Source organism: Oryza sativa, chromosome 4, assembly GCF_034140825.1.
Source record: "Oryza sativa Japonica Group chromosome 4, ASM3414082v1".
NCBI lineage: Eukaryota > Viridiplantae > Streptophyta > Magnoliopsida > Poales > Poaceae > Oryza > Oryza sativa.
This window is the reverse complement of record NC_089038.1, coordinates 7,977,340-7,994,467: the sequence shown is the minus strand read 5'-3', so window position 1 is coordinate 7,994,467 and position 17,128 is coordinate 7,977,340. Positions and strand designations below refer to the sequence as shown.

Here is a 17,128-nt window from a genome sequence, read left to right as displayed (position 1 = left end):
TATGCAGCTTATTACCTTGATAAAAATGGGAGCAATGCTCTCATGCGTTTTTGAGGGAAAAAAAGAGGAAGCAGTGTCAACGGAAACTGATCCTTACTGCAGAGGTGCATCAATACTGAAATGAGTCTTGTGCTACAGTTAATTGTAGTAAATCACTACAGCAGTAGCAATGGTGTTTCCAGTGTAGTGCAGACAACTTCTGTTACTGTAGAATTTCAACTGGAAAGTACACCTCTGATCTGATGTTCAGAATTGATCCTAAAACATGACCCAAAATTGATGCCGACTCAAGTGAACTTGTCAAGAGTCTGCGTGACAAGTTGCTTCTGTATTTAAAGTTGGTGATGATAATGCCAAAATTCTGGTGCATGAAGGTTCTCTAACCCGTTGTTGGATGGGTTTTAAGAAAAACAAGTTGTCAACCGATTTTTATTGTAAATCATTCTAGGAAACATACTCCAAACTACTATGAATTTTCCTGGTTATTTATTTAATCCGTGTGCCACTTTACGTAGAAAATCATGTGTTTGTGTAAACCTTAAATTGACATGTTGGCAAATGTCAATATAGAATTGTTTTTCAGAATTTCGAGGTGTTGAAGACATTTCAGTGAGGAAGGTTACAATATAACATCGAGTATAAGGTGGTTACAACGCATAGTTGGATGATTTCAGAGGCGTGTACAACATGCATAAGGTGTTTTTCATATTTCGTTTTACTTATATATTTTGGACGTACATGAAATTGTTTTAGAATCAGTGGCGTTCTACAATCAATGTCTTTACCGCAAGAAAGATTCAAGTTTTCCAGTGTTTGTAGTAAAAGTTTCTTTATAGGGATTTTTATGGTCAATAGGAGGTATCGAGAGGTTATTAGAGCTAATACTTCCTCCATCTACTTTTAATAGTCATATTTTATCTTGGCACACAGAACAAGGATAAGTAATTTTACTTATCATCCATTTAAACATACTACTAGTCATTCCTCGTAAACAAACGATTCATTAATATTTATATTTCTCAATGCCCATGTAGCCAATCATATGTGGAAGAATAGAGAGACATACATTGAATCCGAGAAAGTCATTAAGAGGATATGTTGTTGGATTGAAATATGCCTATCAAAAATAAATTTTTTAGATTTAAAAAAAATGACTATGGAGGGAGTATAAAGGTACGTAAAATCTATTTGGAGAGGCATCTTGATTTTACCTTAACTAGCGACGCCTAAACACGGAGAAACGTGGAGAAGTCCAGCTACTACATAGTACTACATGCATGCATTTTTTTAATATACATGTACGTCCTTTTTCTCTTCAAACAAAATTTTCTCTCAAATTACTTATCCGATCTACAATCTGATTACATCATTGTGTTCGTTACAATTCAATCTTCACAACAAGATCTTACATGATTATATTAAGATGAAAAAAATATTTATATTTGTAAATTACTTTTATTTTATATGTAAGTTGTTTTTATCATATATATATATATATATATATATATATATATATATATATATATATATATATATATATATATATATATATATATATATATATATATATATATATATATATATATATATATATATATATATATATATATATATATATATATATATATATATATATATATATATATATATATATATATATAAGGTACTTTTAGAGTTGATTAAACTACTTCTTAGATATATAAAAGTAAATTTAATAGAGTCTAAAAGTAATTTACATATATTATAAAAGTAACATAAAACAAAACGGAAGTAATTTTGTCACGACAATAGAAGTAAATTCGTCGTACGGATAAAAATATGACTTTATATAAAAATTAAATTTAATCAGCACGGATCAACACACATAAGTTTAACAATTTTTAAAAGTAACTTCAATGTTAATTGGAAGTAACTTTTGCATGGTTCAAAAGTAACTCTCTATAAATCTGTTTAATCATCGATTGTTTTTTTCCCTTTCATTTTTGTTTTCATGTAGAATGAGAAAAGAAGATACTGTTGTATTTTTTAAGTTGAAAGGAGATACTAGATGGAGTACAAAGTAGCTACCACTAGCTGTGTAGTCACATCCAATTAAAAAGACATTCTGTCAGGGTTACGGATAAGGTATGCCCTCTATCCTTGGATATACGATGGGTACCGATATAGTATACCCGTGCGTGTACGAATAGTTTCCGTATACATTAAGGAAATCTGTCCCGTGATAGGAACAGAATCTACGGATGGAGAGTCCTACTCGGACGAGACTGGGTCTTTACCATATCATGAGGGGTCCGATATCTCCGAGTTCTACTTGGAGATCGACTGACTCGCGGTATAAAAGGGACCCCCTGGCAGGATCTAAGGCATCAAATCTCACCGCTAATACACCCACCACAGCCTACGAAGCCGGAGCTTACAGGAGCCAAGTCACCGGGAGATCTAGTCGGGCCAACTCGACTACGGTCTCGTCGATATCACCGAGTTCTTCTATTCCCTTTGTAATCTATGGTTTCCACCATATAATCCCATACCAACTGGATTAGGGCTATTACCTGCTAAGGGGCCTGAACTAGTATAATCCTTGTCTTTTGTCTGCTTGATGTCATACTACGTAGATCCTCGTACCAACAGACCCCAATACCCTCTATATCCGGTCTACGGGTATCCCCCGTCGACACATTCATTAAAGTTACTTTCTTTTTGTTACAAGTTACTTCTATAATATATGTAAATTACTTTTAGGCTTCATTTAATTTACTTTTACATGTATAAGAAGTAATTTAGTGAAATCTAAAAGTAATTTAGATATATTATAAAAGTAATTTATATTTTTTTATCAGAATATAATCATGTGAGATCTTGTTATAAATATTAATTGTTACAAACATAACGGTGCAATCGAATCGTAAATTGGATGAGTAGTTTAAGAGAAAATTGTATTTGAAGTATATGTGGATAATGTCTCTTATAAATGGAGTGGTAGCTGGTTTAGACAAACTAGCTACCACTAGTTGTGTAGTCACGTCCATAAAGATAATATATTTTTTTTAGTATAATTTTTTTACCTCCTGGTACCTTTGATACCAACGATCCTATGCATACGCTGTAGTTTTGTTTGGACGCATAGTTAGCTGTTCTAGACTATTTGTTACATGATACTATATAGTTTTCGGGGATACGAAGGAAAACGTGTGGCCTATGGCCTCACATTCATCTTAGTTTATTAAGCTCTTTTACGGTGTTTGCGAGATACGTAAAGGTATTGAGAGGTGGTGCGATGTGGATCGTTGATCAAGAGAAAGGCAAGGGCAAGATGTGAAATAAAATTATTATAACCAATGGCAGTAGGGTAAGTAACTAGTAAAACAACGATAATTTTGTTTGATGTGAATATCTTTCTTGATTGAACCGGTACGTATTAAAAAAGAATAGGTACTTATCTTCCTTATGCTTGGTTACATAGGTGATTAGTTCGCAAATCTGTAGACTAGGCGCACGTTGATCCAGATATCCGAATACCTTATTCTAAATCCATAAATCCTAAAATCAAGGAGGTAGTTAATTTTCAATGGCAACAATACAGGGGACTCCTAATGGGCGGGTGATCGCTCCCTCCCCTCCCAAGCGATCACTCGCCCCTGCCCCTACTACTTTACCTCCCCTTCTTCTCTTACTACTACACCATACAAATTTGAATAAAAATTCAAATTTGAAATTGGTATGTAAACTTTTTACTTATAAACTTTGGGTCTATAAACTAATATTTGAATTCAAATTCAAATTCAAATTCAAATTTGAAACGGGTATGTAAACTTTTGACCTATAAACTTTGGGTCTATAAACTAATATTTGAATTTAAATTCAAATTTGAATCGGGTATGTAAACTTTTTACTTATAAACTTTGGGTCTATAAACTTTAGGTGTACAAACTTTAGATGTACAGAAATACTATATATAGAAAATATTTGAATTCAAATTCAAATTTGAAGGATATAATTCAAATTCAAATTTGAACGGATATAATTCAAATTCAAATTTGAATCGGGTATGTAAACTTTTGACTTATAAACTTTGGGTCTATAAACTTTAGGTGTATAAACTTTAGATGCATAAAAATACTATATATAGAAAATATTTGAATTCAAATTCAAATTTGAATCCCGATATAATTCAAATTCAAATTTGAATCGGGTATGTAAACTTTTTGACTTATAAACTTTAGGTCTATAAACTTTAGATGTATATATAGAAATACTATATATAAAAAAAATATTTAAATTCAAATTCAAATTCAAATTTGAATCGGATATATAAACTTTTGACTTATAAACTTTTGGTCTCTAAATTTTAGATGTGTAAACTTGAGGTGTATAAACTTTAGATGTGTAAACTTGAGATGTATAAACTTTAGATGCATAAATTTACTAAAATAGGAAAGTAATACGGTGCCAAAAAAGGAAACCAGGTGGAGAGAGGGAGGGAGGGGGAAGGGGGATCGATGGCAACCCTTGTCGCCGGGCGATCGATCACCCATTAGCACTTCCGAACAATACATGCTATCCAAGCATGCATGTGATTTCCATTTTACCCGATACATTACAAAATAACTGTAAGGAAATAAGCTATTTAATTGCTTAAGACATTTTAGTTAAATTTCATCGGGGAGATGACGCAAACACGTGGAAACAATATAAATATATCGTATTGAGGATGAATTACACATGAACCTACTAACCACTGATCTTTTTACCAAGGTTAGATGTTCTTTGTGATAAAATGTAAATATCAAAATAACCTGGCAAACATTCGGTCATATTTTAACCAATCGTGCTCCTAGAACAAAATGAAAATCTAGAAAATATCACGTAAATATAAATCTAAAACAAACACGTAAATAATGTAACAGAGGATTACTGCATGACCATATTCGTAGGAAAAAATGTAAATCTAAAAAACATGTCATGTAAATTACCGGGCACACAGTTATTGAGGTATTGTATGCACCTATGTACCTAGAACTAATATCGAAAACAATTATGCCATTCTCTATCTCCTACGAAAATTATCATTTTACTTTTACCACCTACTCCCTCCGTCAAAAAAAAAAAAACTCAACTTCTAGAGTTTGAACTTTGTCCCATAAAAAAACCAACTTCTACCATCCTATACCATCCTACCATCCTACCTACTCTTTATAGATAAAACTCCCTTTAATACCCTTTACCTACCTATTATTACTCTTACTACTTTTTTCAATGATTAAGGGCATTTTAGTCATTTCTATCCTCCACTAATTCTATCTTGGGATGCTAGGATTGGATTTTTCGTGGGACGGAGGTAGTAAGTAACTATATCAACCTTTTAAGTGGTACCTTTCATTGTGCAGCGATAGACTTTTACCCTTTTTAAAATGCAAACACCGTAAAAGATCTCCAGATTATTTGTTAGGATAAAACCTAGGAAACCAGTATTTGCAAAAAGTACCAGTCACCCAAGCCTGACCAGTAATTAGCGATCTACTCCCTCCGTTTCATATCATAAAACTGATTGTGAGAAATTGATTAGGTAGAAACAGAAAAACTCCCTCGTATTTTACGCGCATATTTTCGATGTTTATTTTATAAAAAAAATCTATAGAAAAATTGCTTTAAAATATCATATTAATCTATTTTTTAAAATTTAAAATAATTAATACTCAATTAATTATTCGCTAATGCTCACCTTGTTTTGCGTATCTTCTCAATTCTCTCTTTTCCCCTCGTATAAAAAGACTTTAAGTTGCTTGATTTTTTTTCCTAGTCAAACTTTTTTAAGTTTGATCAAATAATAAAAGAATATAGCAACATTTAAAAAAACATATTCAATGTTACATTTAACCGAACTATTTTTTTTAATAAACTGTCAAACCTAAATAAATTTGGCTAGAAAAGATTCAAAATAACTTATAATATGAAACAGAGGGAGTAGAATTTACTGGACATAAATCCAAATCGAATATTAGAATTTGAATAACTGTTTTCCCAGAAAAAAAAAGAATTTGAATAATGGTTACGGATCAGGGACTAGTTGAAAAAAAAATGTTTGACATTCTTGTAATAATTTATACATTGAAATAAACATCATACACGAATCCATGATAAATGAAAACGACACAACTTGTAGGAGGTGGAGATATCCTATCAATGGGCATTATACATGTGAGGGCATGTAAACGGTACTAAGTGTAAATCAAAAAATAAAATTTGAATTTAAACCATTCCAACAGTTTACCGATAAATGCTAGTGTTCCTAACCTTGATCTGGATCATTGAAAAAAAAAGTTTCCAAAAAACAAATAATAACATTGTGAGGAATAGCATTTAACTTCAGCTAGTGGGTATTTAGCTGGTACAGGGAACGGAATCAGACTGGGAAAAACATCCCTTACTTCGAGCATCGCCCTTCCATAAATTAAACAAAAATTAGCATTCCTGATAAATTATTCTCAATTTATATGAAAAAAAAAGAGTTCCTTGGACAAAATAGCAAGGATAAAATAATGTTATACTTTTACACCATAAAAAACTAACCGATTTTGAGAAAAGAAAAATCATGAGGGGAAAATTATAGTTGTAAAGGAAAAACGTGCAGAATCTTGTACTCTTCGGTGTATACTGTGAGTGGAAACAACTCTTCAACTATACCATTCAATATCCATGCTGCATTTTGCTGCCTCAAAAAAAAAAAACTTGCATTTTGCTCTGGAGACGCCATCCACTCTAACTCGAATCATCTTTTATTTTGGCTTCAAGATTCTTTACAACATTAGTAAGAGATCTTACATCCCGAGATTTAGCCAGTTTACCATCATTGTCATGCTGCAGAACAAAACCAGATTATTTCAGTAAATCATATTGTTGCAGTCCATGTATGTCTTCTTTTTCACAATAGTTTGACAGCAATGTTTCCAAATCAAGAAAATAAGGCAGCCATTTTAATTGAAAAACATATGTTACACATTGTAAATTAACAAGATCAGGAGCCTAACCTTTTCCAGCAGTAGAGCATGGTCCTTGAGCCCCTCATCTGTAAAACCTTTCTTATGAATAACCTTGAGGAGTTTATGGAGGTGTGCCTGAAGAAACTCAGAACAGTGCTGCTCAAGATTACGCTCAGGAAAGGAGGAATCACAGCCAAAAGGGCATTTCATGGGCCTCATGGGGCACACAGTCACGCAGTGCCTATCCATATCACGCCTCAGAAGCCGCTTCTCACAGTTCTGCTCACATGTAAGGATTTTAAACAGGCAAGCTGAATCATGGTCTTGCATGCAGCGAACAGAAACTTTCGCTCGGCATCCATCATTGGGGCAGGTAACAGGTCTGAAGCTACACTGGGCCTTATGATCAGCGAGACGTTCTTCATTTTCATATTTCTCAGGGCAGTGGTACTTGGTTTTCAGGTCTACATTCTTGAGGAGGACCTCAGCAATAACTTCTCTCCTTTCCAGCGGCCAGAAGCGGGTCATCTCCATTTCTTGGACAAAGTCATCAATCTTATCTTCGCGGCTGTCGCTCATCAACCACCCAGAGACATGGCCGATAATGTTCCTCTTCGTGCTACTAAAATCATCCATGAAGATGGACACGATCTCAAAAGGGTCCACCGGCATCTCGTTCTCTTGATCCTGACTTGCTTCTGATTCGATAAGCGAATCGGATATGAATGTCTCGCTTCTCTGCGTGACATAGTCCACCATTTCCTTCCTCATGTCAACGGCGACAACCGACGGCTTCCTGAAGAGATCGCCTGTCGTGCAGTCAATGCATACCGCAGCCAAGCCGGGGAGCAAGAACTGCGCGAGTTTGTGCATTGCCTCTGAATCACAATAGGGACACTGCAGAAGCAATCCTTCAGCCCTCACCGGCCCAGGATCAGCAACTGGGAGCTCCATTTCGCAAAGCGATCAACAACACCTGCATAGGTCGAATACAGATCAAGCAACATTCATATGCTGAAGTCAAGATCAAGATTGGAAATTGGGGCTGACTCAAGGTGAAAGACAAATACCTGTATCACCCAACATTTCGGAATTAAATTGTAATTTACTAGAGATATCAGAAAATTGCTATGTCCAAATCGAATTCGTCCTAGAATCTACTATATATCTTCGATGAAATATATAATTTACTAGGACAATGACAATAATGTTTAAAGAATTCAGAGTTTCAGGCACCAAGAAAACACATTGCAACTAATTAATCCCCCATTACAGTATGACCAATCCCCCATTACACGCGCCGCACACGCCGGAGCGAGAGCGAGAGAGACTTGAAAAAAACAGAATTAATTGATATTTTAAAACAATTCTGTATCTTAATCAGAAAGGATTTTTTTCCCCCCAAGAACCGCGCGCGATACAGTACAGGTAGGAAACAACAACGGAGTGGGGATCGAGCAACGCGAGGAGGAGGAAAGGATCTCGGCTGAATCGCTCACCTGGGGGGGGGTCGGCGGCGGAGGGAGAGGAGTCGGTCGATCTCTCGCTTTGGTGGAAGGGCGACGAGGAGAGGGAGGAAGAGGAAGAGGAGAGGAGAGGAGAGGAGGAGAGGGTGGCCGAAGGAGGCAAGGGGTGACCGAGTCACCACCTGAGGAGAGGAACGCACGCGGCAAAGAAAAGAGAAACCCCCTTCTTATTGAGGAATTTATTTATTTATTTATTGCTAACAAAAACTGAATATTCCGTCCCTAAATTTTTGTATTCAATCTAATTTTCATCTCCTTTCCTAATCTTTATCTTTTCTTTACTATGTGTCATGATTTCTATTACTAAACATACACGTAGCGTTAGCACGGGCATATTACTAGTATATTTAGCTCTTCTATTTTGAGAAGCTGATGTATTTGGATAGCTACAACTCCTTCAATTTCCTTACCTTTAATATAAGAGACAACCAGACGAGTCAGAACAGAAAACATATACTAATAGGATTTTTGAGGAATATACAGTAGTCATAGTCAGATGTAGATAAACCTATGCCAAATCTATTAGGATCGGTAAAAAGAGTATGTGTTGGACCACAATAGAACCTAGACGCCATGAAGGCCGTCTACCCCACCCTAGTGATCTCCCAGTATTAAGTTCAGCAAAGCATATTGTTTTATATCGTTTTCAGACAAACCTGAATCTATAAATCATTAATATTTGATCTGAATGGAACTTCAAAATTGGCAATCCAGTAAGCATCATCCTAAAAACATTAGTGAGTTCAATACATCCACCTCTTCTTTATGTAACTCAACAGATTCAACTGAGCCTATTCGTCCTGATTCAAAGTGCACCCAAGTTTAGAAATATAAACTGAATATCTCGCACATAACAGTTCTACTCCCCAGTTTGCCCTTAATGAATCAGAAATACGTCACTATACCAATTCAAAGACAAATCCTACCATTGTAATATCAGAGAGCGCAATTGCACATGAAGATATATGCAAATTTAGTTATGCATGTATGTAAAAAAAGATTATCTAGGAGTTACTAAAAGCAGTAGTAAATATTCCACCATATATTGAGATACCAAAACACCTCTTTCAAGCAGTTTGTGAATGTCCCCTTCTCCAAACAAACTTACAACTGTGTGAGAAAAAACATATAAGGCATAAGGATTTAATTCATCTAAATTTTCTTAACAGTATGTACATTCCAAGAATGCTCTCTAAATTTTATATCAGCGTGTACATTCAAACTAAAGTAACGTAGACATTTGATGCTGTTCACTTATGAACCATATTATAGAAACCTGATAGCATATACACCTTCATGTGTAAAAGCAACATATGCTTCTATATATAAAAATTCAGCATATGTATCTAGATACATTACTAAATAAGAGACCAGTACATTTAATACAGGTACATTATTCACTACTTGATTTTTCATTTGGAAACAGAAACTAAGTTTGCTAGACATAAGATTTTTTGGGAAACATAGATCATCACTTGAGAGTTCAGACACAGAAGAAAAGAGTTCAGACACATAAGATTGGCATTTACTCATGCAAAGCAGGACTACGGACAACTTGAATTCTATAAATGTTGCAACACAGTCTGTATATTCAGAAACAGATCTTGTGAAAAGAACATGGCCCTTTACTGATATAAACCGAATATTTGGTCAATATATTGATGAAAACACTGAATATATTAAAATAACAGATATACTACCCCGCATGCCCTCAACGAATCAGAAAGATGTCATTTTCATAATAAAAGAGAAGTAAAAGATATGGAATGATATGCATGACATAAGTTGAAAAATAATGATAGTAATGCCATATAGAACATTAACACTGATGTTATCGTGTAATAAAAATGTACTGCATATATGGAAAGAGAGTAATTATTACATAAAAAACTCTGAACCTGTACACAAACAAGAACAAAAATCATCTGGGTATATGTCAAATGTAATGAAACTAAGTGACAAGAAAGCTAGCAATGGAAATTAGTGCCTTTGGACCTTATTTATGCATTTATGGCTTTGGACCCAAGAGTACCTCAACTGGATTTTTTTTTAAAAAAAAACATTTATGCAACATTTACAACCTTTGGTCCAGAGACACACTGCACACTGCACAGGCAGCTAAGGAACTACCTGTTTGGTTCTATCACCTTCCGAAACTTTTGGCAGTGGTTAAGAACAGCTACCCGAAAGCACATGACAAGCACACACAGCTTTAAATTCCTCAGTTATCACTTATCAGTTAACCAAAACAGTCAGCTTGCCGACTGGTCGCGATCCCTGTTGCTCGGCCGTCAAACAATCGAACAAAAGCAAAAGGTAAATCTAGTTACCTCGTCGGTGGGGTTAGCCACGATGAGCCAGGGCGACGCGGTCGTATGTGTCGATGGGGTGCCACAGATTGGGTGCTGCAATGTTGTTCTTATGAATGGCGGCGAGGGCGCGGTGGACATGGAGGACGAAGGGCCAAGTCACGGTGTTGGACGATGACGTCGGCGGTGAATCGTCGCCAGCGCCGTGGGCGACGGTCCTGGACGACAGCGGAGGGCAACGCGAAAAAAATGAATAAAATGGCTAGACCACAGTACAAAGCAGAATAATTGAATAAATTGGGTAGACTATAGTATAAAGCAGAATGCATGAATAAATTAACGGTGTACGTATTCTCTTCAAAATTCACATGATCCATACCAAAATTAACGGGTCTGCCTTGGTAAAATTTTTTGTATGGAATTGGGTAAGAAAACATATAAATGTGATGAGAGCTGAGGAGAAACATGACCAGGAGGCCTGGTAGGTTCAGGTTTGACAGCTATGTCCATCAATCTGTAGCTTCAATGAACACATATAAGATGTAGACAGTGTAGAAAGCAGAAAACTGAGAACCACGGGATCATCTTGAAGAGAAACCCGTCAGTATTGTGCTGATCTTCCTTTCCTATATAAGAGTACCCACAAATTACATGCACTGTTAATTATGTAAATTTACTGTGAAACTGAGAGCTGAACTTCAGATAATAGCTTCTGCTTTTTTAAAAGAATAGAATATATGTTATTATATGCAAGTTCTTTGATTGGGCACTAATGGATGACAGAAGATGACAGAACCTTACTGGGAGACACAAATTAACATGCTCAGAATTTCAGATATAACCTTGAGAGACATTTTGTCAATCAGTTCATGAGCAGCAAGGCATACTGTAGCATTATGTTCATTCTAAACTACAAGAACCAGATGTGATTTTGCGTGTGAAGGGAGTGAAGGGGCTTGTGCTTCAGATTAATTTTGCGTGTGTTTCGTGTTGAATTGAATCTTATTTATCCCTAGCAGGGGCGGATCGAACTTGGACTTTTGGGGAGACAAACAAACAAAATAAGAGAAGAGCTCCATCCAGATCTAGAAGAGAAGCTAGGGTTAATGCAGGTAAATTTGAGACAAAAGTGGGTGGGAGAGAGAGAGAGAGATGAATCAGAAAGATGATGTGGATGCTCACCGGGATGCAGCAGGACCACGGCACGTCGGCACCCCTCCCCTCCCCTCCCCTGCTCTGCTCGCGAGATGGGGGGATTGGCACGGAGGCTACGATGCGGGCGGTCGGCGTCGGTGATCCGGTGGCGGCGACGGTGGAGGAGGAACCGACGACGGCTCTCGCTCCAACGACGGGTGCGCACGGCGAAGGGGATTGCCGGCGATTGGAGTGGCGGTGCTCGCTCCAACGACGGCTGCGAGAGAGGAGGGCGTCCGCGTTCTGACTAAAAGAGGAGAGGGAGGCGTGGGAGACCGGGAGTGAGGTGCGGTTTCCGCGTCCTCGGTGGCCGGCGGGGTTGGGCGGTGCGGATGCGGCGGCGCAGGGGAGGAGGGGCGGCGGGCGGCGGGCGGAGGGGGTGGCGGAGGCGGAGGCGGTGGCGGTGGCGTTGGCGAGATGGAGGGGGGCGAAAGGCGAGGCGGCAGGAGCGATAGAAAGAGGAGGGAGTGCGCGGTGATTTTGCCCGGGGGAGGGGAAGCGATCCGCGATCTGGATCGGATCGGGAGGGAGGCGGGGAGCCGTCGGATTTAAGTCATCAGATGGATTTGCATCGTTGGATGTGTAACATGATGAATGATGAATGAGACCCCGTTTGGTAGGGCTCCAAACTCCAACTCTCAGCTCTAAACTCCCACTCTAGTGGGAGCTAGCTCTTGTAGGAGTTGGAGACCTGCTGAAAAGTGTTTGGTAGGTTTCGAGCTCCAGATCTGAAATTAAAAAAAAAAAAAAAGAAAAAAACTCCCCAATCGCAACTGCTGCCGTCGCCGTCCCCGTGTGTGGGCGGCCGCCTCCTGCTGCGCGCCGCCCGCCGCAGTCCGCCCGCCGGCCGCGCGCCACTCGCGCTGTCCCCGATGTCGCCCGCCGCCTGCCGCCGTCCGTCCGCCAACCGCATGCCGTCCCCGATGCCGCCCGCCGTCAACCTCGCCGCCAACCGCGCGCCGACCGCGCACCAACCCACCGCACGCCGCCCACCACGTGCTGCTCGCCGTGCGCCGGCCGCCGTCGACCCCGCCGCCCGCCGTGCGCCAGCCGCCGTCGACCTCGCCGCCAACCGCGCGCCGGCCGCCGTCGAGCTCGTCGGAGTGGAGAGTGAGGGTGACGGCCTGATGGGAGGGAGAGAGAGGGGGTGAGAGATGAGTTAGGGGTAGTTGAGTGGCAATTTTGTGTAAATATGTAAAAAATTTAAAGGGTAGTGGGTCTTTTGGTTTGGAGTGGAGTTGTGGAGCAGCAAAAACCCAGCTCCACCCCCGTAGTACAAATTTGTGGAGTAGCTCTGCCAACTCAACTCCCAAAAATGGAGGATCTGGACTGTTTGGCATAGCTCCTGCTCCAGGTAAGTTGGAGTTAGGAGCTGGAGCTGTGCCAAACGGGGCCTGAGTAAAACCATTTGTTCAACTATAGGGTAGATTCATCAACTCACTCTTACACCTACATTACTCATTCATCAAATCCAACGGCTCATATATCTCTACCCCAATTGAACGATCAAGATCAGCTCCGCCTCTCTTCCGCATGCCGATCGCTCGTCACGGCTCCGTTTCGGCGTCTCCCCTGCCAACCCCCCGCGCACTTCACGCCCTCACCCCTCCCCACCACATCTTCAACCCCCAACTCACGCATCGCCCCCCTCCTCTCTCCTGGACTCCCCATCGTGCGCCGTTAGGTCGCCGTCGCCGCATGCCGCTCCTCTCCCCACTCACGGGAGGAACTCTCTCCAAACCCTAACCCTAACCTCCTCTCTCTCCACGAATACGCGCTGCACGCTGTTGCGCGCTCCCCTCCCCACTCGCCGGTTCCTCCGCGTCTCACCTGATCTCCACCTCGAAATCCGCCGCCGGAGCAGCGTTAGGTCGTCGCCCTCGGTGGCTCATGTCGCACTGTCGCCCACCTTCGCGCCGCCACCGGTCTCCTCCGCACGGTTTGTTTTTTCTTCCGTTGTCCAGTTTCAATCTCTTCTCCCTTCTAGTTCATTATTTTTCTTTGGCCTGATTGATTTTTTTTAACAAACTGGCCAATTTGATTTTGGCTGTGATATACCAGCAAGGTATGTTTTTGAACATGCACATGATGTTTTCTATTGAATGCTGCAGAAACAGTCCGCCACCCTGTTCGTCAAGCAATTTTGTTATCGATGGTTGGAATGTATTACGCCAATGTGTTAGTGCCAACTAATTTTTGGGTTTCTGCCTGAAATGCTAACATACTATTCGATGCATTCATGATAGTCTGGGGACAAAAGGAAAAAAATTATCTCGTGCTTTAGGGGTCAAAATAGGACATGTGATATTTGGTTGTTCACAAACAGCTAGCCCAGCATTAATCCACTGATGGTCTGCTTGCTGAATTTATTTCTAAGTAATTAGCAATCTTTATTTAAGCCTGAATGATTTGTACTAAAAATTTCCCCTTGTTTTTCATGGTATCACAATAGATTGGAACAGGATAATCTTCTGCTCAAGAAAACACCAATGTTGGAGATGATCACAATTGTCCTCCACTGCTCTTGATCATTCAAGCAGGCATGTACTTTCTTTTGCAGATGGGTACACATTATTGTGTTATGCATTTAGCTAATTGATTAAAATATCCTGTGATTTTACAGGCATGTTCTTTTGAATTACCCTGTCTTTCCTGTAATTAATTTATGCAGTATGCTAACTGATTAGCACGATCTCATGAATACTACAATTGCAGGCACATATACATACATATACAAAAAGATATGCCATGGTGTGGATGGAAATCGTGGAGGAATTCTGCATCTGCACTCTATTGACAGAGTTCTACTTATATAAACATTGCAAGGGATGCATCTTTCGGTAATTCACCATTGATAGGCATTGTACTAAACTACTAATACTATAATCTGCAGGTAATATATATCCATCTATTTTTTCCCTTCAAATCTACTAGACTTCAACATACAATTTTCTCAACCCCAGATATGTGGGTATATGCAGCTGATTTGCAATCACCAACCCCAGATATTTTAACCCTTATAGCTTAACTTTGAAGTCCATATGTTAGGCGCAGAGTGGTAAAGTGGTTTATGTCTATTTTGATCGAGCAGTTTGGCGAGCGGAGACGTGGAATTATACAATGGTAGTTCAGGAGAATTAACATAGGCATAGGTACTATTTTTTACTGATAGATGTATTTTGAAATCTTCATGGATTATGGAGCGGAACAGCTAAACTTTGCTCTGCTGTAACTTAGACCCAATTGTGCAGTGTTCATGGTATGTCCGACGTTGCTTACTTTGATATGCTTATGCTCTTAGTGGAATCACTAATAAACATCGCCGGATATGTGTCCTTTTAGATATGCTTGTGTGTTTGCTTCCTGGAGATTTGGTTGGGTTGGAACAAAATGTTATTTATTTGCTTTAGAATGCAGTGCCCTATGTATTACGAAATTATACTTCCTTTAATTGAGTCTAATGGCTTAGAATCCCTATAATATTGTTTAATTGTGTGGAGAACATGACCAAAAATATATAAAATGGACATATAATATACTGCTGCTTCCCTGTATTTCTTGGGAGATTCTTTTTCAAGATCATCACTGATCAGATGCTACGAGTCTAGGAATCTTTAAAGTTTGATTTTCTTTTTGGCATGTATGGATGTATATTTTGGTTTAATCTTGCCATAATTTATTTATTTATTACTACTAGGTCAGGAGATAAAATTCTCCTTCAAAGCTCATTATACAATACAATGTTACAATAAGGATAACATAACCTTATCCAAACTTGTGATTAGTCAATGCTTAATTAATTACATCATTTTGAGTCATCGTGGGTGAAACATGGTACATTTGTGTTAAACATATTATTGATAGCACTTCCCTTTGATGCACATGTAGGCAGCTCTTACCCTGAATTCATATAATTGGATTAGCTGAACTCAGTGCCTCCAATGATGATTGAATAGGAAGGGAACTAACTAGGGTAGTATTGTTTTGTGCTTGAGATCCTGGTTGCGGAACTGAGATGTACTATTGACTTGAGTCATATTTAGTTTTTTGCTATATAATGTTGATTTTTTTACTCATTTTTGCAGAACGAAGGATGGCGCTTGACCGTGGATGAGGAGCGGATGTCCTGCTCAATGAGAACTACTGTGGATGCAGTTTTTCTTTCAGTTTTGGTGACTTCAGTGCTGCTATTTTATGAGATTTTCCATTGTTTGTGATCAGTAAGCAAGCATGTACTAATCAGTTGGTGGCACTGAGCATGGCTCTTTCTTTTTAGATCAGACTAGCAAAACTGCCCGTGTGCTGCAACGGGTGAAAAATTCCAATGACAATATATGTTTTTCATAAATAACCATGTGAATAATAATGTTTGTGTTGATTGTTGTAGCTAAGACATATCATAAGGAAAAATAGAACATCTTCCATTCTTTGCCCAAAAGAATTGGATTATTCATGTGACAGCATACATATAGGCCATGTTTAGATTCCAACTTTTTTTTTTAAACTTCCAACTTTTCCGTCACATCGAACTTTTCTACACACACAAGTTTCCAACTTTTCCGTCACATCATTCTAATTTCAACCAAACTTCCAATTTTATCGTGGATCTAAACACAGCCATAATCTAAAATACTCTTTCAATCCTATTCTTGCAATAAAAAATATGATTAATCAAAATCCTACACTGCCTTGCATGGTAAAGTCTAAAAAAAATAGAGCCACCGTGCACTCTTCTCTAAATATCAATTTAAAACATATTTTCCTTTTAATATTATTTCCATATAATATGTTATAAAGAATAGTAGCTATAGTAGTATGATAATTTATAGGAGAATAGATGAGAAAACAAAAGCCGTGAAGGAGATGGAAAAAATCGATGGATCCTATCAGACATAAACGTCCATCAATTTGATCTTGTGCTCATAAAAAAAAGGCCCAAACAAGACTTGTCTTAGTTCCAGATGTTAGAACATTCAACCAACGCTTTGAAAAAACCAAACCGACATGGTAGATTATGGACGATACAAATGTCACGAATCTTTTTCATGGAATCAGATGTATTTTTTCTAAATTCGGACTTTTTTTTGCATTGCACAGTGCCGAACCAGTTTTTTTCTTT

The 17,128-nt window shown here is 38.6% G+C and overlaps 1 protein-coding gene and 1 long non-coding RNA gene across 7 annotated transcripts; one reads left to right on the top strand and one right to left on the bottom strand.

Moving 5' to 3' along the window:
• Window positions 1-6,409: 6,409 nt before the first annotated feature.
• Window positions 6,410-12,478, bottom strand: LOC9267213 (uncharacterized). 3 transcript variants are annotated; one of them, XM_066309669.1, is made up of 5 exons: window positions 11,998-12,478; window positions 11,286-11,441; window positions 10,837-11,033; window positions 7,029-7,956; window positions 6,410-6,858 (listed from the first exon to the last, which is right to left on the bottom strand). In XM_066309669.1, the coding sequence occupies exons 4-5, from the start codon at window positions 7,932-7,934 to the stop codon at window positions 6,760-6,762; spliced, it is 1,005 nt and encodes a 334-aa protein (XP_066165766.1). In that variant the 5' UTR covers window positions 7,935-7,956; window positions 10,837-11,033; window positions 11,286-11,441; window positions 11,998-12,478; the 3' UTR covers window positions 6,410-6,759. The 3 variants fall into 3 exon arrangements, with proteins under 3 accessions (XP_066165766.1, XP_066165767.1, XP_066165768.1); XM_066309670.1 differs by lacking the exon at window positions 11,286-11,441; XM_066309671.1 differs by lacking the exons at window positions 10,837-11,033; window positions 11,286-11,441; window positions 11,998-12,478 and adding an exon at window positions 8,480-9,616.
• Window positions 12,479-13,669: 1,191 nt separating this feature from the next.
• LOC107280503 (uncharacterized) lies at window positions 13,670-16,395 on the top strand. 4 transcript variants are annotated; one of them, XR_010741002.1, is made up of 5 exons: window positions 13,670-13,948; window positions 14,462-14,549; window positions 14,725-14,849; window positions 15,101-15,161; window positions 16,095-16,395. It is a non-coding gene; the product is annotated as an uncharacterized lncRNA (long non-coding RNA). The 4 variants fall into 4 exon arrangements; XR_010741000.1 differs by having other exon boundaries at window positions 14,725-14,902; XR_010741001.1 differs by lacking the exon at window positions 15,101-15,161.
• Window positions 16,396-17,128: the final 733 nt, after the last annotated feature.

Coding starts and splice junctions, on each gene's coding strand:
- LOC9267213 (XM_066309669.1), bottom strand. CDS start 7,934: ATGGAGCTCCCAGTTGCTGATCCTGGGCCGGTGAGGGCTGAAGGATTG. Junction 6,859..7,028: donor ATGCTCTACTGCTGGAAAAG/GTTAGGCTCCTG, acceptor TTTGTTCTGCAG/CATGACAATGATGGTAAACT.